At 40.3% G+C, this 25482-nt stretch overlaps 2 protein-coding genes across 2 annotated transcripts in view; both read left to right on the top strand.

Annotated features, from left to right (window-relative positions):
* Nucleotides 1-783: 783 nt before the first annotated feature.
* On the top strand, nucleotides 784-17071 carry LOC109487699 (polypeptide N-acetylgalactosaminyltransferase 10-like). Its single transcript, XM_019791735.1, has 12 exons — nucleotides 784-1106; nucleotides 2642-2765; nucleotides 3902-4040; nucleotides 6195-6361; nucleotides 6975-7163; nucleotides 8500-8683; nucleotides 10302-10419; nucleotides 11988-12095; nucleotides 12932-13153; nucleotides 14143-14253; nucleotides 15862-15999; nucleotides 16558-17071. Exons 1-12 carry the CDS (start codon nucleotides 978-980, stop codon nucleotides 16741-16743), a joined length of 1815 nt encoding a protein of 604 aa, XP_019647294.1. The 5' UTR covers nucleotides 784-977; the 3' UTR covers nucleotides 16744-17071.
* A 4753-nt stretch (nucleotides 17072-21824) lies between these two features.
* The window catches only part of LOC109487662, a 22860-nt gene continuing 19202 nt past the window's right edge, over nucleotides 21825-25482 (top strand). Inside the window, 1 exon segment of the mRNA XM_019791663.1 lies at nucleotides 21825-22217. The gene's annotated coding sequence lies outside the window, so the exon portion shown is untranslated.

The raw sequence follows: 25482 nt of genomic DNA, 5'->3' as shown, positions 1-25482 counted from the left end.
TTGGGCTGACTTCCTCTTTTGACGCAAATGATCGTCTGACGTCATGGGGTTTCCCAACTACAACACTGTAGTGGGTGGATCGGAGTCAAGTTTCTTCCACCCACGCTACTATGTCCATATAGGTCCAGCAAAGCATATATATACACCAAATGTACATGCAAACTTTGCAAGGTCGTGTATTTATTTATATGCATTTTCAGTGAGATAGCCGTAGGGTGTCGTCTGTCAAGTATCACTTTAATGACTTTAATACCGCTACCTACGTTCACATATATGACGATCCGTCAGCCGGTGGCGGGTCCTCACCCTGAATGATTTCAGAAGGAAATGCCCTGCAGTTCCAGACCTAGCCGTGGCGACTCTTGATTCGGGCTTACATTGTAAGCCCGACTCAAGAGTCGCCACGGCTATTCCAGACCAAGCTAGGGGACCAAAACTAATGTCACTTCTTCCCTAGCCCAAGAGCTATCTAACTTATCTAACCATCCAAAATTCGTGACCCAGTACTGGCAGTAGCATGTCCAGATCACGAGGTATCAAAACCAGAAATGCTGCTTCAGTACCAAGGAAAGCCGCCAGGGCAGTACTAGTTCAAAAACTAAATATGAAAGACAGCAGCTAAAGGCGATAACTATATTGTCCAGAAATATTTGCTATTTTAATTTTATATTTTTCTACACTCTTCTAGTTTCATAAGAATGAGTGTACATGGGAGGAGAAGTAAAGCACTGGTCTCTCCAATCCAACCGTGATTCTAATTTTCTGCTCACTGGATACGTTTGGATGCGATTCCGTGACCTCTAACCTCCAGCAGGTGTGCCAACATGGCGTCAGGAAGAAGTTGGGAAACACGGAAAAATTTCTCCGCGTCTTTTGCCGAGCCTTCTCTCAGATAACCTCGTCAAAAACGACGTGGCATAAAATCTACATCTTTTCAGTTGCATCTGCGTTAAATTCTGACAGGAAGTGGGGCCAAAATGAGGAGAAAAACGCGGAAACTGTTGACGTATGTGGTAGGCGTCGGTTTGCTGGTGTTGTTGATCACACAGCTGGTCCGGTATCGGCAGGAAAAGGTCGCGGCCTCCCGCCGAAAACACAGAGAATCGGTGAGTAGACACTGTGTTTGTACGCCTACATAGCCACGAAAAAAAAACAGACAGTTAGCTATAGCCTTAGCATCATTATAGCTTCTGTAATGTTAAGTTTAGAATGACTTGTAGACTAGAGGTCACAACCTCAAGTTGAAAGTTCCTTTAGCAAGATCCAGGGTTAGGGCGCAGGGGTTCAGTGTCAGAACAATCAAAAACTGGAATTCTCTGCCTCAAGAAGTAGTAGCAGCAGAAACTGTTAATCAGTTCAAAAGCAGACTTGACAGTCACTGGGAGAAGCGAAGGTATGCAACCGAGTGAGCAGAGATCAGGACATAACAGGCCACGGCCTTCTTTCCTGGAAGACGTATCAAGGTATCAAGGTATCAAGAATCATATGCACGATCGTGAAAGTCTAATCGCAAACAACATCTACAAACTAAATATATCTGTCATAAAATATGTGTTTTACTCAACGATAGTTGCTTGTAAACATACGACACTGTGACATTTAATTGAAAGACATATCACCAGCCAGGCACTATAACTGTAGCTATGCCATGACTTGGACACGTTGCGTGTTAATGTATACATCCGGCCCTGAGTGCTGTGTAAACAAACGTCACTTCCCTCTTGCTGTAACTTATCCATTAATCGATTTTAGTCTTAGTTTGCTGCATCAAGATAGTGGAGTCAGGTTTTATGCTAAATGTTCAAGAGAAGTTTTCTTACATTTCCTCACTAATAAAACTAAAATAAAGCCTCAAAAGTTTATTCAAATCAATCAAGATAAAAGATAAAAGTAAATACATGTAGTACATGAATTGCATTTATGTTACATCTTATGAATAAGAAAAAACACAGGGCAAGTACAATACATATGGGTACATGTGCATTGCACGCAGCATGCATATGTCTAGGTCATGAGATATCAAAACTGGAAGTTCTGCTGCAGTACCATAACAAGCCGCCAGGGGGCCCAAAATCTAAACATTTTTAGGTCTCATAAAGGCCTACCCACCTACCATGTTTCATGACAATTTGTCTTATTCTTAGCCTTCTTGATTTATCCTGCTTACAGACACACACACACACGAACACTGCCGAAAACACAACCTTCTTGGTGGAGGTAATAACTAATAATCTTATACAACAAGGACTTTATTATTTTTTTTAAATATATAGATGTCAAGAATATACAGTAGACTAGTATACATTAGATATCTTAAGATATCTCATATGTAAATGTACGAAAATATTTGGGTGCACTGGTGCACCCATAGAAAAAAATTAGGTACACAGCTCCAATTTTCAGGTGCACTAAGGCACATGCACCCAGTATTTCGAGTCCTGCTATTGTACATGTGTTTTGTACATACAGATCATGTAAATTAATGGACGAAAGAGTTTCACTAAACATATTGAATTTATGTATGAATTAAGTTATATTAGATCTTATTTATCATGACAACAATTAAGACAAGCTGAATTGCTGTGACATCCAAGGGTTTTTTGTAGGATGAAAATTTTGTTACTCATTTATTAATTTGTAGATGCTCCACCAGGAAGAGAAGAAATTGTTCCCTAAGCACAAGAAAGGTCTGGAACTGTCAGACGACCTTGACCGAATAGACTGGCATGATCACGTCCTCATTAAACGGGACCAGGAAAGAAGAGGTGGGTGCATTCTCAAATTGTGTAAACAAACAAACAAACAAACAAACAAACAAAATGGGAATAGGAGAGAACTTCACTATGTTGAATCTAAGGATTGAATTTAACAATGTAAGTTCTTAGGAAATAAATAGAAGAATTTGATAGGGGATGGCAGACCTCACCCCTTACTAGTGATGCATACCTAAAGCCAATTTTAGGTTCAGGTCCGGGCTTGTAAGTCCGGACCTAAACCCATGGCATATACAAAATTGCATGTTGGCAACCTTGCAATGTTGTCTGGGTGAAACTTTGGCCACATAACATGGAGGCCGGTACTTGACGATGCCCGATGGCAATGTTTTCTTCATTTTGCAGCAAAGATTTTACAATCTACGGAAGGTTTTAGGTGGTTTGGAAAGAAAAGGGGTTATGTGAAATGGTCTTTTAGGGTAATAAGTTCGGACTCGGTTCTTGATTTTAGTTTTTTTTGGACATGAACCTAAACATTACCCCTTACCCATAATACCTTGTGCTTTATGAAAGTCCCCAATCAGATGTTTCAGATGGTAGAACTAGTACTACAGTAGGAAATCTTTTCTTGCATCTTCGAACCACAGATTGCATTGCTATAATGCTAACAATTAGCTCCTAATTGCAACCATGGTCTGAAGAACTTTGGGAGACAATAGTTTTGTTTGTTTGTTTCGCATAGCCGGTAAACCACTTTAGGCGTAACACACCAGTTTTGTACATGTGCGTACATGTACAAGCTGCGTAAGACCGGACTGTAAGGTTTGGAACCACTCACACCGGGAAGATCCCCTACTCTTTTCAATAAGTGCGGTGGGTTCTTTAACGTGCATGGGGTGTGGCTCTAGATCTCCCAAACACGGGACCTCCATTTAACCTCCTATCCGAGGGACGTCCCTAACCAAAGCTACGTACTCATTTCCACCTGTCAGTGAGTGAAGTGAGGAAATTCGTGTAAAGCGCCTTTCCCAAGGGCACAAGATCGGTGACATCGGCAGGGTTTGAACCCGCGACCTCTGGGGTGTGAGCCGAACGCGCTATCGACTGAGCCACATGACCCCACGCTAAATAGTGGGTTATGTGTGACAGGGGTATAACTTTTGTGTGTAACACTAAATATCCTTTAGGACCAGGTGAACAGGGCAAACCTGTAGACCTAACAGCTGAGGAGAGAGGACCACATGCGTACGAGGAGTGTGGCTTCAACATCAAGGCCAGTAACAAGATCTCAATGGACAGGGCCATACCCGACATCAGGCACCCCAAGTGAGCATACTGGTTTTGTTTTTTGACTTAAGGCCACACCAATTAATTTCTTGGTTGACAGATTTTTCTAGAAAAATAATGGAGCGGGCGGGCGAAAAAATATAAAAATAAAAACAGGCCTAGGCATCCTATTACAGCCCAAAATGGTACGATAGGAGCCATGAAGTCAACACACCAGGCTGGTTCAAAATTTAAACAATGAATTTTGAACTTTTAATGATACCATTGCATTGAAAGTTGGAATCACTGTATCAACTAGGAAGAAAAGGACTGTTTTCAACTGTTCAGGGCAAAATATGAGCATTTTGCAGTTGATTCTAAATTTTTATTTTTATTTGCAAATCAGAAAAAAATGAAGCGGGCAAATCTGTTAACCAAGAAATTAAATTGGTGTGGCCTAAGCTTATAGGGATCATTTTGGTCCCTCTGACGATTGTAACCAAGGTTAGGGGTTTGAATCCCTGGAGCTGAACTGTCAAAGTTATGAAATCAAACCAAAACTCCTAAATAACTTTCACAGTAATAATGGTTACAAATTATTCCTTTTAGAAAGAACATTAAGACTTAGTCTTGTGTCTTGCATGAAGAGAACCACTGGATTGCAGAGGAACTTTAAGAGATAAATGTCAACATACAAAAGCACGAATAGGTGTGAAAAGCTGCGACTTTTGCATCATGGCCCTCAACCAGATATGCAATTATGATAGATACCAGCGTGAGATATCAGGGCTGGAAATACTGGGTGCATGTGCACCTTAGTGCACCCAAATTTGGTGCTGTGCACCCATTTTTTTTTCTGTGGGTGCACTGGTGCATCCAAATCTTTTTGTAGGTATTTTTGTACATATTTACCTTCGCCAAGAAGGTTATGTTTTCAGGGGCGTTCGTGTATGTGTGTGTCTGTCTGTCTGTCTGTCTGTCTGTAAACACGATAACTTAAGAAGGCCTTGATGGATTGTCTTCATACTTGGTAGGTGGGTAGGTCTTGATGAGACCTCAAAATGATTAGATTTTGGACCCCCTAGCGGCTTGTTATGGTACTGCAGCTGAACTTCCGGTTTTGATATCTCATGATCTAGACATGCTATGGTGATGAAATTTGGATGGTAGGTAGCTCTTGTGCTGGGAAAGAAGTGACGTGAGTTTGGGCCCCCTAGCGGCTTGCTCTGGAACTGCATGGATATATTCTTGAAAACATTCAAAAGGGGATAACTCAGGAACCGGTTGACGGATCGTCGTGATTTTTGGTATGTAGGTATCTTACGTGATGCTTAATATAATTATGTGGCAATTATGCAAATATGGATGTAATTTGCATAATTTATGGGGAAATTCTGTAAATCAGCTGCATTCCATGATAGGACAATTGAAGCTTGTGACATTGGTAATTGACCATGAGAGAAACACAGGCAGATATTGATTATGTTAATGATGACTTAATTTGCATAATTAATGAGAAACTTTTATAGTTATGTAATGATAACTGCCTGGAATTTCATACTTATGGTATTTGAAAGTTAAGTTAAGGTGAACATCATTAAACATAATTTATTCAAATCTGGACCTCATTTGCATAATTTATTAGAAAATGCTAGAATGCATTGTTTGTTAATATAAGACTGTCTTTTGGTTGAGATTATGATAAAATGATATAATTCATGAAAATTAGGTTCCTATTTGTTAAATCAGGGGGAATAACCTAATCTATAATTTGTCAGTCATAAAGATTAACATCATTTGGCGAAGGTATGAGATCGGGGAACTCTAGTTAGGTTTTGTTTTATATGGTGCAGCCAAAAAATTTTCTGAGCACCTTAATTTTTAGGCTGGGTGCAGCAGTGCACCTATTCGCAAAAATGAATTTCGAGCCCTGGATATGGTAAATGTAGATCACATCATGTTTATATTCAGTGGCACTCTCATAGAAAAAAAATGAAATATTTTATTATTAATGCCACACAATGAAAACAAGCAATCAGAGATGGCATACTTCACCCCCTTACCAATATGGCTTTGCATCCCTTTGAGTGTCACAGGCCAAAAGAGCAGCATGGAGGACATATAGCAATGCTCCATTGTGAAAGTATAGAAAGTTATTTCTAATCATGATGCCATGTTTTACACTAAACCTCCACTCCCCCATTTTCCCCCCAGCTGTGCCACTAAGAAGTACGTACAGGACCTGCCGGACGTTAGTGTGGTGATTCCGTTCCACAACGAGGGCTGGACAACGCTGCTGCGTACGGTCCACAGCGTGCTAAACCGCTCGCCCGAACAGCTCGTCCATGAGATTATCCTGGTGGACGACTTCAGTGACAGAAGTGAGTGACACAACTGTTTTGGGCGAGACATTGGGGGGGGAAGACAATAGCACATGTTCGAAACACTGCTCACTTTTATATACACATGTAGACTGAAACAACTTTTACTAATATCTATGGACCACTGTCCCAAACTATTGAAAAGCAAACAAGACAATGCTGCTTTATCATTGTATTATTTTGTTTAGAGGGCACTGTGCATTAAGAAGGCAAGTTATGATCATCTAAATTAAAGGTCAGAAACATGTACTACATACATGTACGCAGTATAAAAATCAAAAGTGCCATAATTTAGGGTGAGATATTTCAGAGATCAGAGAGTCACGAGCATCCGTGAACTCTCACGACAAGATGATGAGAGAGTATTATTTACCCATCCCTAAAAACTTAAATGCTAACAATCTGATATTTCATGCACTTTCTAACAAAGTCTTAAATGTTCTTTACTTTTCTCAACAATTCTATTTAGTATACTAGACTATGTGTTTTCTTTTATTTGACCTGAATAGATAATGCTACAGGACTCCGACCAGTGGTTTTAATGCATGGCTTTCCTACTTCCTGAAAAGATTAGAAAATCTTTGAGTCATTTTCTTGCCGTTTTTGCCTCCAGGTCATCTGGGGAAGGAGTTGGAAGACTATGTGGCAAAGTTGAACCCCAAGGTCAGAGTAGTCCGCACCAAGCAGCGGGAGGGGCTGATTCGCACACGGTTGCTAGGCGCCCAGGTCGCCAAGGGAGAGGTGCTCATTTTCCTGGACTCTCACTGCGAGGCCAACGTCAACTGGCTGCCACCCCTGCTAGGTATGGGGAGATGTTTTTTATGTGCTCATTCTTTTATTGACTTTCTCACACATTCGCTCTCTCACTTGATGCAATATCCCAACTTTAAAGCATAAACATAGATTGCAGAGCTTCTGTGATACCGGTACTTATGTTTACCTTTGCAGAAGAGAAACAAAATGTTTTTATGGGTTCACCACACCACGAAGTGGTGGTGAACCCATATTGCTTTTTCTGATGTTTCTTCTTCTCCTCCTCCTCCTCCTTCTCCTGCCATTTTTTAAATGGATTCAGCTTCTTCATTTTAGGGCCTAAGGTCCTGAAATTTGGTATGGAGGTACAGTGGGCAAATACCCCTAGGCGTTTTTTAAATTATTGTGATACAGGCTTTTAGAATGGTTTTATTTGAGTTTTTTGGCTGTGTTATAGCAAATGTATTACTGTGTTAGTGTGCCTTGTTTACCACGTTTGGGCATGAGTCATCACAATGGAATGCAGGGCATCAACCAATAGGCATGCAGCTTTCCTCTATACTTCTTGCTGATTGGCTGTTGGGATTTAACTTGATTAACACCTGCACAGAGCATTTCCACCTGCACAGAGCATTTCTTGCTGATTGGCTGTTGGGATTTAACTTGATTAACACCTGCACAGAGCATTTCCATACTGACAGTATGTCTGTATTCAAGTGTTTTGGTAGGTATTTCAAGCTTTCCTGCTCCAGCATTGGAATGCGGGCATGGACGTTTTTTTTATTTAGAAAATCAACAGTTTGCATTTATGCAATTAAAAATCCTAACCAATAAAGTAGGGAATAGCTATCCAACTGTTGTTTTAGTTGTATTTTACTTCATATTATAGTTATATCAATGTAAATCATTGTTTTCCCTTGTGTTTCTCATTCTTTCCCTGCCATGTCGTAAAATGTGGTGAACCCATCGCTGTATTTGCTCCAAAGCAAATATTGGCCTTTCTAGTTTTGCTCTGTTTCTTCTTCTTCTTCTCCAAACAAAAGGTCAATGTTCTGATTGCTGTCACGATGGTACTGGTGATACGTCGATGAAGGTTACTGGTGATGTTTCAGTAGAAGACACCCTGTGGTGCTGGATTACATTATGTAGCAAGTTGCAGGCGAGATTTGGAGAGGCTGGTCACTTTATAGATAAGCTGGTGTGTTACACCAAAGGGCGGTTATGCCGGCTATACTGATACAGATACAGATATTATGAATGTGTTTAGATAAGTATAAACAGAGCAGTAGTCGGTTGATCTAGACTATATCCATCAGAAGGTAAACATTATGCATTTGCATTGCAAACATCACCTTTCTAGTGCCTAATTACCTCCTTGGTTTCAGAACCCATTGCATTGAACAAGAAGACCATCGTGTGTCCGAACATTGATGTCATTGACAAGGATGACTTCCACTATGAGACCCAGGCTGGGGACGCCATGCGGGGTGCGTTTGACTGGGAGATGTACTACAAGAGGATTCCCATCCCTGACGAGATTAAGAACCCGGACCCGAGCGACCCATTCGAGTAATTGTTTACTGTTAATTGTCACTCATGATTACTTAGTATGCAAATTGATAAATCCTACATACAGTACATGTACCTGTACTGGTACAAAATTCGAATACTGCTTCTCCAAGCATATTATGTCATATAATATACTCTATCCTAGTTCAATCCCCAGGGTTGGACCCATACATGTCCGGACATGCACCCAGACGTTGTGCCCTTGGGAAAGGCACTTAACATGCATTTCCCCCCTCAGTTAGAGGGATCCCAGGCCCTACTAGGGTTTGGGTTGGCGTTAGGAAGAGCATCCAGCCGTAACAAGTAAAATCTGAGATTTTATACCTTATACCGGGCTTTTTATTGTATATTTCTATATGTTGTTTGTTATGTATAGTTGATGGTGTTGAATTTTATGTGTTTAGCGTTCCTGGTTGTGTTAACACAGGTCAACATTTTCATCTGCAGCCCATAACATGTACCCATGAACTTATGAAATTCTATTTAATCTGCCGCAATGAACTCGTAATGCAACTGAGAATGACAACCGGAACCGTTAAATCAGACGTTAAAAATAACGGCTGAAGTAGCAAGCCATCCTTATTGTCACTTCCTCCATTTTCCGCCAATTCTTCGTATAAATCGGGGAAGTAAAGGTCTGAATCCTCGGTAAAAATGCACGCCGAGAACGTCTGAGACCGTATACCGCGGTATTTGTAAGTTAGTAGTCGTAATATACGCCGAAAACATCCAAAACAAAGATTGCGCAAGAGTACGTTGACCCCTGACCCATTGACCGACCCGGAAGTTGCTGCCGATCACGCGTCCTGTGAACGCGTACTAAAAATACCCTCCAAACAACAATTGTTGCGCCTCGCATACAGAAGATGTATGTGCACAACAACAATTGTTGCGCGCCGCAAGACTAAAAATTTATTGAGACCCGTCACCCCTCTGTGCGACTGTGGACGAGACCGACTATATCTGACACACGCAAAAGATCGACGGTCGCGACCCACTTTCTCACTCAAGGGGTGTTCTGGGGCCATCAAAAGGCTCCATTTTCATGCCCGAAAACACATATACAATAAAAACAAAAGAACGTGCATCATCTGCAGCCCGATAGCAAAACATATACCGAGTCTCAAAAGAATCCGTCCACTCAAACGCGAGGAATCGCTGCGAACGTGAAATTCTAAAACTCTCACAAAGCCCTTCCGCGGAAGGATGTCTCCTCCCCCGGAGGCAAAAATCCTGCTTCAAAAAAAGACTTGTACTTGGTGCAAGTACAGTGTACATCTAACCCCCCGCTGGGGAAAAATGATGTTAAATTCGGTTTAAAAATATATATATATATATACATGTACATGTATACATGTATGACATATATGCAGGTGGAATGTTGAGCCATGTTATGTGTTTATGTTTACCTTTGCAGAATGAAACCATATTGTTTGTGCTCTGTTTCTTCTTCTTCTCCATACATAAAAAAGGTCAATGACCTGGACCAGATGGCTGTCACCATGGAAACTGTAGCATCAGACAGGCCTGTGGTGTTGGATTACATTGCAGGACAGTTGGAGGGGTTTTCTAATAGTTTCCAAACCAATGCCTCACTGGGCATTTTCCCTTCCTCCAGGTCCCCTGTTATGGCAGGGGGGCTGTTCGCTGTGGACAGGGAGTATTTTGAAGAGCTGGGGGGGTACGATCCTGGACTGGACATCTGGGGAGGGGAGCAGTACGAACTGTCATTTAAGGTAAGGATGTAATATATATATAATTCTTGTTACATTTAAGATTAGTGATGCATACCTAAACCCAATTTTAGGTTCAGGTCCGGATTCAAGTCCAGAGGTTTAGGTTCACGTCCGGACCTAAACCCATGGCATATACAAAATTGCATGTTGGCAACCTTGCAATGTTGTCTGGAAACTTTGACCACATAACATGGAGGCCAGTACTTGACGATGCCCGATGGCAATGTTTTCTTCATTTTGCAGCAAAGATTTTGCAATCTACGGAAGGTTTTAGGTGGTTTGGAAAGAAAAGGGGTATGTGGAATGGTCTTTTATGGTAATAAGTTCGGACTCGGTTCTTGACTTTTAGGTTTTTTTGGACTTGAACCTAAACATTCTTACAAGTCCGGATCCAAGTCCAGTGAACCGGTATGCATCACTTTTTTTTTTCCGTAAATAATTTCATCAGGTTGGAAGATACTTAGGGTATAGAATTTTCTTCTTACACAACCAGTAAGGTTCTCACCTGCTTACGTTTCGATGTCTATCAGACACTTTCCTCAGAGCCACCTTCTTTGGCGTTAAATAGCGGCGAGTTGCAGAACTCCAGTCAGAAGCTCTGAGGAAGGTGTCTGATAGACATCGAAACGTAAGCAGGTGAGAACCTTACTGATTGTGTAAGAAGAAAATTCTATACCCTAGGTATGCATCACTATTTAAGATATCTACTAGCATAATTCTGCCATATTTACAGCAGTTTGTCAAGTCATTTAGTTCCTGTTACATGTCCATATATGCTTTTCCCCACTTATGCTATGTGTTTTTCATTGTCTCTCTAGTCCTGCTAATAACAAAATATTTCAATTGTAACATAATTATCCTGCCATTATTAACCTTTTATACAGTAGATGTTGTTCCTTTCTTGGCTTGAAGAGAATGCTCAAGATAGATGTGTACCAAGACACTCAGAAGTCAGCAAAATGACAGCACAGTGTGTTAAGTAACGGTAACCTTCCACCTGTGTGTCCAGACATGCCACACTTTTGCAGTTGTAACGGTTTCAATTTGTGACACCTACACCTTCTTATTAAACTCAGATATCCACAACCACTTCACACGCCAATGCAATTATTTAAGGCCATCCAATGCGAAATCGAATATACATCAATTTACAATCACGTACAGGGGCCCAACAATTTGGAACAACCTAAGTAGAACTTTACAAATTAGTCCCTCCTTCACCATTTTCAAAAATCATACTAAAGTAGCTTTCATAAATAACCCCACACATTCCTAATTTTTGTTTATGTTTCCTTGTTTACTACTTTCATTACTACTTTTCATTATTGTAGATAGTATTGTTACTGTATCATATTGTATTCTATTGTTTTGTTTCATTTACCCGTTACCTAAGTTATTTCTTATTTATCCGATTTATTTGAATTGTTAATCACATCCTCCTCATAAGCATTTTATGCTTCCGGCCTCCATGCACTGTTACATTTCATTTATATTTTCTTGTATTTGTATTGTTACATTTTCTTTTAAAGTGCGAAATAAACTGAAACTGATACTGAAATTTGCCCCAGGTGTGGCAGTGTGGAGGGCGGATGGTGGATGCCCCCTGCTCCAGAGTGGGACATGTCTACAGGAAGTTTGTACCTTACAAAGTGCCTGCAGGAGTCAACCTGGGAAAGGTCAGATGTTTGGTTTATTTTAACATTATTCAGACGCCTGACTAATGGAAGGGCTGCTAGAACCATGATGTAGTAAAGCTAGAGTTACTTGTACAAAATGTAGTGGTTAAAATCCTTCCACAATTTCTGTAGTTCTAAGGGGTTTGGGGAGGCCCGGGAATATTTGAATTATTTTGACCCTCTGAAATTGTATTTCCTGCATTTTGAGGGGCAAAATTTTGCTGGTACACTAAGCTTAGTTTAGTTACAGATATCTCTTTCCATATCTTTACACACCAAGTTTTGTCCATCAAAATGACTGACTGGGCAAAATTTTTGTCCATCACTTGAGACAAATTTCATCTGACAAAGGAAAACACTGGGTATGACTTGACCTGGGTTTAAATCTATGACCCCTTGAGTGTCAATCTCCAATATATCCTTTTATGTCATACCTGGGCCGCGATTACGTTCGATACGGGTGTTCCGGCCCATGTGATAACTAGCGGTACGGCCCGGGGGTTCTTAACGCGTACGGCCCGGGCTTTCTAATGTTCCATAGAACGACTCGAACGCGTTTCGCCCTAACCACTTGCACCGCTTTCGAAAATTTGAATACTAAATTTGGACGTTGGGATTGATGTTGATGCATTTTTGGGGTTTAGTGACGCCATATTTTCGCTCATTTTGCATCGGAAGGCGTGTTTTCTTGGGTGGGTATGACATAAATAAAATACAACATGGTGTATCTCCCTCCGGCCTTCGGCGTTGGGCGATCCGACGCCCGGTGGGGCTGGTACCTCTGGCGATATGGAATACACAGTGTTGCATTCTAAATGTACAATGGTCTACTACAGAACTTGAAGAGAGTTGCGGAGGTGTGGATGGACGAGTACAAGGAACACCTGTACAGACGGCGGCCGCACCTGCGACAGACCAACATGGGGGACATCTCTGGACAGCTGCAGCTGCGGGAGAGGTTGAAGTGTAAGCCCTTCAAGTGGTTCATGAAGGTGGTGGCACCTGACATCATCCTGCACTATCCACCTGTGGAACCAGAACCCGCCGCATCAGGAGAGGTACGGACAGTTAGATTGTTGGTAGATGTTTATTACTCCGTGAAGGAGGTCAGGACCTCCGGACGGAGTGTTGTGAGGAGCTGTTTTTTCGTGTTTGCAGCTAGAACACTGGGTTCCCTTTGTGTTATCGGCACGCAATTTTATACGCCGTCTGCGGGCATGCCCATGTTGATGCACGAATGTGTATTTTTGCCATTGCTGTTTTCGCGGTCAATGTAATATTTAAGATGCACCCCTACAATTATGAGGCAAATTGGAATGGTCCAGAAAAACCCGTTGTTTGGAATAACACCCGGTGGGGGGGTGGAACTTCATGCAGACGCAGGGAGGGGTCGATAAGTGGTACCATAGATGTTCGCAGCCAAAACGCATTGTTCCGTACGTAGCATTTCTGTGTAATTTGGCATGTGGTGTGCCATTATGCCCGTGGTGATGCACATCTTTTTATTTTTTTAGGATTTTCCACAAAGTGAAAGGGAAGGCAAAACAGGTGCATACGCACCTTTACAAGTTGCCCTCCCCTAAACAAAAAACACATTATCAAATTTACATAATCAAAGACAGCAATGTATAAAGGTACACAAAACAGAGGATAAATTAATAAGTTGAGCATGATTAAAAAATATAATTGGAATTTGCAGGAAAAAAAACACTGAAATGTTTTCTTTCACACACAATGTTAGCATTCTATTGTCAGAAACTACTGTACTTTAGTATTAGGGTTTACCAGGAGTTTTAGGTTTCCTTTAATGTCTATAATTAGGAGTTGCACTACAAAGACATACTACCTTACTTGAATACTTATGTCTGTATGTATTTATGTTAATTGTTTTCCTTGGATCTGATATCAGATTAATTTACTTACAGGAAACAGTTTGCTTATTTATTGTCATATGTTTAGATTCATAAAAAGGCCTCTAACCTAGCTATTGCCAGAATATGTTTACAAAAATCATTTATTTATGTTTATTGGTTATTGTTTTTCCCAGATTCGGAACAAGGCTTCCAACCTGTGTATTGACAGTAAACATGGGGGAGCGCAGGCAGAGGTGAGACTGGACCAGTGTGTGAAGGGAGGAGGAATAATGAACGGGGAACAGGTTTGTACATTTCCAAAAATAATTTCATCAGGTTGGTAGAACTTAGGAGACAGGTATTTCTTTTTACACAACCGGTAAATTCTCACCTTGCTGACGTTTCGGTATCTGTCAGACACCTTCTTCAGAGCTTCTGACTGGAGTACTGCATCTCGCCGCTATAAAAGCGCCACCTACATTGGCTACATATAGCGGCAAGATGCAGTACTCCAGATCAGAAGCTCTGAAGAAGGTGTCTGTCTGACAGACACCGAAACGTCAGCAAGGTGAGAATTTACGGGTTGTGTAAAAAGAAATACCTGTCTCCTAAGTTTGTACATTTATTTGACAGTTTATGAAGAATGCCAAGACACATTGCTGAAGCAGACCAGCCAGCATAGCTGTCTTTAAGTGACAATGCAGGATTGTCTTGGACAACAGGTTTTATGATGTTGGAGATTCTGAAGATTAATAATGACAATGACATTGACAATGAAATTTATTGCATATTCATGCCCCAGTGAGGCTAAATGCAGTACGTTAGTTACAAATAAGGAATAGGAAGACTATGCTATGTTCTACAATCATGTAAGATTTACAAGCTTCTTGAATATAATGGAGAACAAGAGGCCAATTCATGGCCAAGTATGCAGCTCTTCTTAGCTTGTTTGTTTTGCAGTAAAGCTTACCAGTTCTGTACTAGTGTTAGTACAATCGAGGCTTTGTTTTGAGCCATCACTCTCACACAGATTGTACCACAAGTGTTGAAATAGGATGCTTGGCTCTCCAATATTTGTAAGATTTTCACTATTTCAAACATCGTTGTTTTACACATTTTCTTGTGCTATAAGCCTACCTGGGTCCATAATGACATTTGGGGAGTAAAAGATCAACATCGTTGCGCCGCAAAACGTATTGGAATCCTGCCAACTCCTAGTTTTGTTTAAAGCTGTTCGTTTACATTCTTTTTAGGAGCCTCCTAAAAATACAGTGGGCCTGGTGCAACTTATTCTCGCGCCAGAAAAGCGAAATAGCAACGCTCATATGTTGAAAGTTATTGAAAATGGCAATCTAGATGAGAAAATTTCAATTATTTATATTCACAATTTTGAGGCGAAAATCTGACATATGGCCACAGCAAGTAATTTTTATGGATGACATCAGCGCGCGCATTAATTTTCGCCTGATTTTGGAAAAAAAACAAGAAATTTTGTTGCCCTCTGACAGTGGTCACCATGCCGAAAATAGGCTAAGATGTCTGTTGCCATGCCGGAAGGTGGATGGCAGATAACTATGAAGGGAGGAGACAAGACAAGGCTCTGATTTAATGTCTTGTTTCTTACTTTGATGCAGTGATATGTGATGTTGGCTGTGTATATGTGATGTTCCCATTGAATCAAAACCATTTGTACAATGATTGAGTCAAAATTTCAAAATGTAAGAACCTTGTTTTTTTCGGCCCGCCTTGTTTTTTTTTTTGCCCGCTCGCCTTAGATTTGGAATCTATGGAGGATGTCGTCCATAAAATTTACTTGCTTTGGCCTAATATTACTTTAAAGATTTGACATTCAAACAACTGATCCTTAAGTATTGAACAATGAGCTTTGTCGTGATTGGTCAACCTTTTTCTAGGATTTCCGGCTAAGCTGGCACAACGACATCCGTCCCAAGGGGCGCACGTTCTGTTTCGATGCTCAGATGAAGGGTGGGACACTCATCCTGTTTGCCTGCCACCAGATGTTGGGCAACCAGCACTGGCTGTACTATGAGGTCTGTGGTTTATGATACTCTACTGTTCACTATTTAAAGTGGGAAAGATTTCTATCCAGTATTAACTAAACTGTTCTGTAATCAATCTCATGGTATAACCATTTCTATACTTAGTGATGTGGAATTACAAGACCCAAAGGCTGCTTGGAGATTCCTGAATAAGGTGGACTGGAGATTTTCTCTCCCCAACTCAGAATTATCAAGCCCAAGACAAGCTCAACTCACTATATAAGAGTGAGAACTAACTGGTCTGATAGAGGCAGGGCTTATGAAGGCTGCTCAAGAACATTCCCTATTCTATTTAGACCAGCATTTTTATCCACTCAACCCGAATGGGCCCCCTATACTCTGTTCGATAAGTGTGGTGGGTCCTTAAACATGAGCAAGGTTTGGCTTCTCTCAAACAGGGGACCTCCATTTATTGTCCCATCCAATAGATGTCCCTAATCAATGCTAGTTACTGACATCATTTGTAACTTTGGGACAATGACAGCACTGAGATGGTACTCATTTCCGCAGGAGGTAATAACTTCCCTTGCACATTTCTGTTGTTGACAGGAGAAACAGCAGCTGCTGCACAAGGTGACAGGCAGCTGTCTGGAGGGGAACAGCGACAGCAAGAGCCTGTTCCTGAGCGAGTGTAACCACAAGAACCCCATGCAGCAGTGGTCCTGGGAGAAAACCAACTCCACCTACCTCCACATGATGAACACTGGCAAGTGCATCAACACACCTGAGTGTTGAACACCTGTATCAACACCTGAGAGTTAAACACCTGTGTGAGCACCTGGGAGTTAAGCACCTGGGTCAGCACCTGGGAGTTAAGCACCTGGGTAAACACAACTGGGTGTTAAACACCTGGGTCAACACAACTGGGTGTTAAACACCTAGGTCAACACACCTGAGTGTTAAACACCTGTATCAACACCTGGGAGTTCAACACCTGGGTCAACACACCTGAGTGTTAAACACCTGGGTCTACACACCTGAGTGTTCAACACCTGGGTCAATGTACCTGAGTGTTTAAGACCTGTATTAACACCCAAGTGTGTAGCACCTGGGACAATGTACCTGAGTGTTAAACACCTGTATCAACACCTGAGTGTGTAACACCTGGGTCAATGCACCTGAGTGCCAAACATCTGGGTCAACACACCTGAGTGTGTAACACCTGGGTCAATGCACCTGAGTGTTAAACACCTATATCAACACCTGAGTGTGTTAACACCTGGGTTAATGCACCTGAGTGTTAAACACCTATATCAACACCTGAGTGTGTTAACACCTGGGTTAATGCACCTGAGTGTTAAACACCTGTATCAACACCCGGGTGTTTAACACCAGGATCAATGCACCTGAGTGTTTAAGACCTGTATCAATACCCAAGTGTGTAGCACCTGGGACAATGCACCTGAGTGTTAAACACTTGTGTCTGAGATCAAAATCATGAGGAGGAAAATATCATCATGTACACTCATTTCGTTAAAATTGGCTGGAGGGGTATTTAAAATATATATTCTGATAAAATTGATACAAATCTAATGCTGCAGTGTTTGATAGTGGACCAAGTTTTTAAAACTAGTACGTGGATTCATTGATGAATCATAATTCTTGGAAGTTTGTCCTTGAAAGTTGCAAGTAATTATGTAGATTCTCCGGATCAGTGTTAAGATATATCTCAAGGATACATGTCTGTCGTTCTCTACATTATTTAGATTACTAATGGTAGCCCATTGGCACATTTATACAGGGCAACTGAGGTAGAGCCTTTGTATGGTTTCCAAGATGGTGCTCTTGAAAAAAAGGAAAAGAAATTTGAAATTAAGGTCTACATTCATTTTGACCAGTTTTATGTTCTACACAAAATGTTTGAGTCAAGTGATAATTAAAGGTGTCATTTGTGCAAGTTGCAAATTGAATAATGATTTTCTTATTTAGTTGAATGTCACAAAATACTTAAATAAGATTGTAGGAGTAATTTTGAGAATTGTGAGACCTGTAGTGCATATTTAGTATGTAATAATTACAGATGTACACACTGTATAGTTTCAAATACTTGTATAGGCAATTGTACAGTTGGTAGCAGTCTGAACCGTATTTTATATTGACCAAAAGTTGACACTCTTACGGTATCAGACTACGGTAACTTGTATAGTTTAGTTTGGAAGTATGTAAGATAGTATCTTAGGTGATGTGGAATTTTTTTTAGGTTGTTTCAGAAGTGTGTATGCAAACTCTCTAGGACAGTTGGAGTCTCTGATAAGGGTTTTGGGTATCAGGTATCTTGGAACTCCCCATTCACAGCCTGTCATTTAGAGCTTATAATTGTTTTTTTGATATTGTCGTGGTTCTGATTTGAATGTTACCCAGATACAATATAATATAGTTCATATGCCCTAAACCCTATCAGAGCCTCTGGTTGTTATTAGACAAAAATACATGCATATAAGTATGTAGTCAGTTGAGGGCTAGTCCATTAGCACAATGGGCGTGTGCATTTCTGAACAATTGCGTAGACCATAAACAGCACACAAAGTTTTTAGTACAGTAAGGCAGTTGGAAAAAATTGTTTATAATTGGCTAACACTTCCTGTCATGCATTCATATGCTTGCTGATCAATCTCTTTATGTTTTATCATGAAAGTTCATCTGAGTTGGTAGTAATCATAGTAAAACGTTAAACTTTATTCCAACACACAATTTACAGGGACAAATTTTCAGCGACCAATGTCAGAGCACTTCAGCCTTCACTTAATAGAGATGGTGGACGATATAAACTCCCTGGCACTTTTGATCAATTGCATACGTCACGTATCAGTAAAGTCTCGTGTGAATAAGGTCACGTGTTTGTAAACTGTAACTCTCGCGAGATCACGTTGTGAAGTGTTTGGTCATTAATTATGCTGATGAAGGCGACAGTGGTCGCTGAAAATTTGATCCCTGTAAATTGTGTGTTGGAATAAAGTTTAACGTTTTACTCTTTATGTTTTGTTTTGTGTCAAAAGTATTACAGCAGAGGTTCTGTGATATTACCACATGGATGTCTAGTGTAGAGAAGAAAGTGTGCAATTGTAGATCATTGATTGTGTACAACAAAGTAAAAACAACTTCTCAGCCATAAACCTAAAAAAATATAATCTTGTGGATGACATCTTCCGGGTATACAAAATACTGTGCAAATGCCACCAAATGCTGTGCAAACTACACCAAATCAGCCTAAGTGATTATACATGTAGGAGATAGTATGTTCTTTGGAGTGAGTTATACTATGGCTTTGCGAATGTCATCTGCAAACTTCAATTGTATACATTTGATGTCATGTACACATAGTAATTTTTGTCCTGTACACTTTATATAGCAAACGACAAAGCTGCAATTTGTAATGAGATTTTATGCAATATTTTAAAACGATTTCTGCAAGAAATGACTCAGTTCTATTGTGAGGAGCGTGTGTAAGAAGGTCTTCTTCCTCTTCAGAAGTTTTCACCGATTCTTCTTTCGCTCCTAAATGGAATTTTCTTTATCAAATGTCGACATTTACATGTAAAAGAAATTTTACCAACTATAGTATGTACAATTGATGTAAATGTTCACCATCATTTTAGAAATTGAGATGACTATTTAAGGAAATAAATAATGATTAATCAAATGATCAAGAAGTTACATTTTTGGCATTTATCATTATTGGAGTATACGTAGCTACTTGGCTTTTCATACCTGGTTGAGGCGGGGCACTCTTAGAACATCGGCCCAACAATTCTGTCTTTTTCTTATATTTCAGTCCATACCATGGTATGGATGAAATATATTGTGATCTCTCATGTTTCTTCTCCTCCTCCTTCTCCTGCCAAACAGTCAAAGGGATTCAACTCCGCCATCATTCAGCCAAATGACTTGAAATTTGGCATGGAGGTAGAGTGGGCCAATACCCCCAGGTTTTTTTCATTTTTTTGATAAATGCCTTTGAAAAATTTTTAGGAAGGTTTTTTTGGGCATTTTTTTCCAAAAAAATGGATTTTTGGATCCTGAGCCCTGGTTTTACAACCAAATGATCTGAAATTCGGTATAAGGGTACCTTGAACATGTGTCTACAGAATAGCAGTCATATATTTGGCATACACGACTTCCAAATGACTCATTTGGGGGACTTTAATGGCTCTTTTCAGCAAAAAAAGGGCCAAAAGTGCTATACCCGTTCCATGTTCTATCTAAAGAATGGCCTGTTCCATCTGCCGTTGGCCATGGAACACATGTTCCATTGCGGGTTACCTGGGGTCACATTGCACGTAAGTCGTGCGTAATGACCCACACATTCAATTTTATGTGCCTAAGACCTTCAAAATGTATCAAATCTCATCATTGTTAGTATTTGCATACCTGTAATAAGATTAGTAAAGCTTTCGAGATTCAATGTGCTTGTTCTTACATCTTTGTTCTCACTTACATAGCTACTATATAATTCATTTATTTGAGAATCTTTGCCAGTTTTACACTGGGGTAAGTTTGGAATAGTCCACTTTTGCGTGGGAGGGAGATGGACTGAAATATGCTGTATTTGCTCCCAAGCAAATGTCGGCCTCTCTAGTTTAGATTTGGTTCTTGCATTTTGATAACGCAGTATTTCAAGGCTGCGGCAGAAGCATCCACCAGCAAGCATATAATTAGTAAGACTGTCACGTTTTTTTTTCGGAACAAGAAAGCTGAATATTGAATGAATGAATGAACTAAAATTCCGAGATCTCATACCTCCATGAAATATGATCTTGATATGTAAATGTAAATTTCTTCTTTAATTGTGCAAATGACCTCTGCATTAACATGATATATGCATCGTGATGTATGTTAACTTTTGATTAACTTACAGATGTCCCAAATATGACATTCTCATCATTCACCATTACGAAATCATAGAATTTGCGCATTAATTATGCAAATTAGGTCATCATTTGCATAATTAGTATCTGTTGAAGTTCCGCCTGCCATAGGTTACATACATTACATGTATGTAAGTTGTATAATGTAAAACACTGTAATTATAGAATTTCCTCATTAATTATGCAAGTAAAGTCCTCATTTGCATAATTTGGATTTAATTATGTACATCTCTCTCTCAGCTACATTTGTACCTACACACCAAAAATAATGAAAATATGTTGTTCCTGTCTGGACTTATTGGCTTTTAAACATTTCGCCAGAAAGTGCCCTGCAGTTCCAGAACAAGCCGCTAGGGGGCCCAAACTCATATGACTTCTTCCCAAGCACGAGAGCTACCTTCCATCAAAATTTCATGACCCTAGCATGTCCAGATCGCAGATATCAAAACCGGAAGTTGCGCTGCAGTACCAAGGGAAGCCACTAGGGGGACCAAAATCTAATCATTTCCAGTTTTCGTCACACCCTACCAACACACCAAGTATGAAACCAATCCATCCAGGCGTTCTTGAGTTATACTGTTGACCAACAGACAGACAGATAAACGCAACTGAAAATATAACCTCCATGACACATTTCATGGAGGTAAATATAACCTCCATGACACATTTCATGGAGGTAAATATAACCTCCATGACACATTTCATGGAAGTAATAAGATAAGACATAAGTACTAAATTTGCATATGCCTTGTTTGCATAAGCCAGTTTCGACTTCTTTCAGCTCATTTAGTAGTGTTCAACAGCGATGGTACAGGATCATTTCGTACGACCGTTAGATAAACTTGCCATGACACGTGTTTTCTGTATGTTGATCACGTGTTTGAGGTATGCTCGATCACGTGCTTTCTGTTTGATCACGTTGGTCATTTACACGTGCTCTTCATCGACCTGTATTAAATAAGTTAAGTTTACGTGACTTGAGAGGTTAGAAATCTGCTGCAACTCCTTGTCTAAATTTTTCTCTACATAATTTACTCCATTTATGCGAAACGAACATTCATGATTTGATTCAGGCGAGTGTTAAAACTTGATATCTATACTCGCCCCCTCCCCACCGCCTAAAGGCTGTTCTAGAACCCCAAACCAGCCATCAGTTGCTGTCAATGACGTCATAGAACACCACAACAAATGTTGTAAACACATCGCCGCTAGTCGTCAGCCAGAGCAGACGTGAACCGTCACCGCTCCAGCTCACCGCCGCGATTTTCTCAGAAACCTCAATAAAGATTTGTCTTACACTAACAATTCTTTATCCACAGCTCGTTCGAGACCGCAGGGCTTAAGGTGAGACCATAATTTGTTGTATTTTTACTGATGACTATGAAAAATAAACACACAGATATTGTCACTGCGCACAGCCCCACTAACAGCATGTTGCTGCGGCGCGCTGCCGGGACGTACAGCTGGTTTATCGCACGTTAGATTTTCTGCACGTCAGCACGAAACTAGTGAGTAAATCCGTGGACATTTTTGGCTCGCGTAGCAAGGCAAAGTCACGAAAATGGAAGAATGTAGTGCCTTTGGAAACAATATTGCGAGCGCGGCGATTGTTCAGTGCATTAACAAGCGTAGTTAACATCAGCGAACATCAACCAACTCAAGGTAGGTACGGCTCGCGCGGGATATGTACTAGTAACAGTATAAAGTGTTTAAAACCTAAGATATTAGATGGAACTATAGTGGGTAAAGTTTATATTTCAGATGTAAGCTATCAGCTGCAGTGCCGTCATGTTACGGCAGGTGGCGCAAAATGGCGACACTTTGCAGCGAGACTCGTTCTACAGAACAACGGCCGGGCATTCTAGTGACCAACGCCGTGCTAGAGGACGAACAAAATAAAACCTACTAGTCTTTAATGTCTCCATCTGATTACTGAGTGTTTCTATATACTAGTAGGAACGCTATCTCATTAGTTCACTAGCTAAGGAAGATTTAGTTCTTCTTCTGGTGAAATAAGGAGGTAGAAGAGTGCTGTCTCATCTAGATAATTAATGAAATAGAGCAACACTATCTCATTAATTCCCTAGTAAGAGAAGATAGGAATTATTTGAGATACGATTGGCGCAATGTACTGCGACAACGTATTTACGAATTGTTATCATATGTAATTGTAGTTATCGCGTATTTCCTTTCAAATATTTCACTGAACTAAATATGTGAGCACAAGAGCTATATCACTGTGAGGATTTTACTAGTGTGTAATCTACTATACAGATGTATACACATGGAACCAAAGCTTTTTATGAAATTTGTATCATGTAATGACTACCTTTGTTGTACTAGTTTGTAAAAGTTCCATGTAGTAGTTCTTGAATACATGTGAAAGAGAGACAGTATTCTGTATACAAAAATGATTGAATTGAGTAACGTTCGTTGACAGTTCATATGTAATGAGAGGACTAGTAATGAGTTTTTTTTGCCTAGAAATAATGTACACACATCCTACATGTACCCAAGTGTACGTTATGTTAGAGTTTGCACATAAATTGTCATCTTTCTCTCCCTCCTACTCATCTTTAGTTGTCAAGCTCCGACGGAATTTGTATTGGACTCAAATCAATCTAGATCTTTTGTATGATAATCGCTGAAAATTGATTTCCCTTTTTCTATATCCCAAAGCTGTTTCCTTGCGGAGTAGGGGCAGGTAGGACTTGGGCAGCTCCCAACCTTCATTGCGATTCATCCAGGCACGTTCCAACTGGATATGGACCGCTTCCTTAATCTTTCTATGTGACTTCCGGGATTCCTGGTCTATAATCTTAACGATGTCCAAAATAGGGCCGTTTGTGACCCTATGTCCCGCTTTGAGTTCATCGGTTGGCTAAGCGCGGATTTACCGTCCTGGCGGTCTACAGATTTCTGATGTTCGTCAGTCCGTTCACCTAGGGACCTTTCGGTTTCACCTACATATACCTCACCACACATCTCACACGATATTTTGTAAACAGTGCCACAATACAGTCACTGATTGAAGAATTTCTACTAACTGTTAATTCTACGTGACTGATGAACCTCTTCAACGATCTTTTCCCCAGATTTCACACCCAAACAGAAGTATTGGGTTAATACAAGCGTCAAATATTCTAAGCAGGCACTTTAGAGAGACAGATGAACGTTGTAAAGATTTGAGACATTTTAGGGCGCTATTTAGGGCGTTTTGCAGTCCTTTGTCGGACTCGGAAAATAAGACAACGTCGTGTACCATACGTATAAGAGGCACGATACAAATAAGCGATGTAGAGAGGGTGGTGAGCATTCAATATCATCAAGTACAGTAACTTAATCATTTATGAAAATATCAAAAAGCGTCGGGCTGAGATTACACGCTTGTCTAACACCTTTCACAGTTGCAAATACGCTTTAGATAATATGTTTTAAACAGTTCAACAGAATGCAATGACTATTTAGCGAGAATTATATAACAGTGCAGGATGCCATGATCTTGGAGTAGATTCATCAATTAGAAGTGCCGGAGCGCCCCGCACTTGCCCTCTTTTTCATCACACACTCTCTCTTTGCCAGATGAATGTGTGGAAATGCATGAATCAGTACTTGAAATATTTCCCATGGAAAGGCAATTAATTGTCACCGGTACGGCGGTACCAGGCTTGTATTAGACAACCATTTGATCTATTGGGGTCAACTGAATGGCATTGTCAGCGGTATTTTCCCCTCCCCCCGCAATATAAACATGAAAAATACTTACGTTTTGGAGAAACATGAGAGTTATACATTAAAATTTACAGAATTGGGGACAATCTCTCAAATTCCGTCATGGAGCTTTCTGACTTGACCGCTTCTCTACTCATGACAAACATGTGCAACTGCAGCCGCAAGACCAGTGAAGTACTGTGTGAAGCTGTTGTACTAGCAGATTCACCCGCCAGGAGGCGCTATTTCACTTCGAGATCAACATCAACTTCGTCATGTCTTGCTGCATCAGCCACGATACCGATCCACCCTAGGTGTAGATCAGGTCTGTCTAAAAACGCAAACCATCACATTTAGCAATAGAAAAAAAATGAATNTCTGATTACTGAGTGGTTCTATATACTAGTAGGAACGCTATCTCATTAATTCACTAGCTAGAGAAGATTTAGTTCTTCTTCTAGAGAAATAATGAGGTAGAGGTGTGCTCTCTTATCTTAGGAATTAATGAAATAGAAACACTATCTCATTAATTCTCTAGTAAGAGAAGATAGGAATTAGTTGACACAGATTGGCGCAGTGTAATGCCAAAACGTGTTTATGGGTTGTTATCATGTATAATGTAGTTATCTCGTATTTCCTTTCGAATATTTCTCTGAACTAAATGAAAGATAACTATATGATTCTTAATACAAACTGTACGATATGTGAGCACAACAGCTATATCATTGTGAGGATTTTACTAGTATGTAATCTACTCTACAGATAGACATGGAAACAGAGACTTTTGTAACGACTTCCTTGTTTTTAAAAAGTATCTATGCAGTAGTTCTTGAATCCATGTGAAAGAGAGCCAGTATTCTACTCAGTCTATGTGAAAGTGTGGTAAGTTTCAATCATT

Source organism: Branchiostoma belcheri, unplaced genomic scaffold (genome assembly GCF_001625305.1).
Source record: "Branchiostoma belcheri isolate BF01 breed outbred unplaced genomic scaffold, Haploidv18h27 scaffold9, whole genome shotgun sequence".
Classification (NCBI taxonomy): Eukaryota; Metazoa; Chordata; class Leptocardii; order Amphioxiformes; family Branchiostomatidae; genus Branchiostoma; species Branchiostoma belcheri.
Note: the sequence above shows the minus strand (reverse complement) of the source record. Positions and strands in the feature narration are given on the sequence as shown.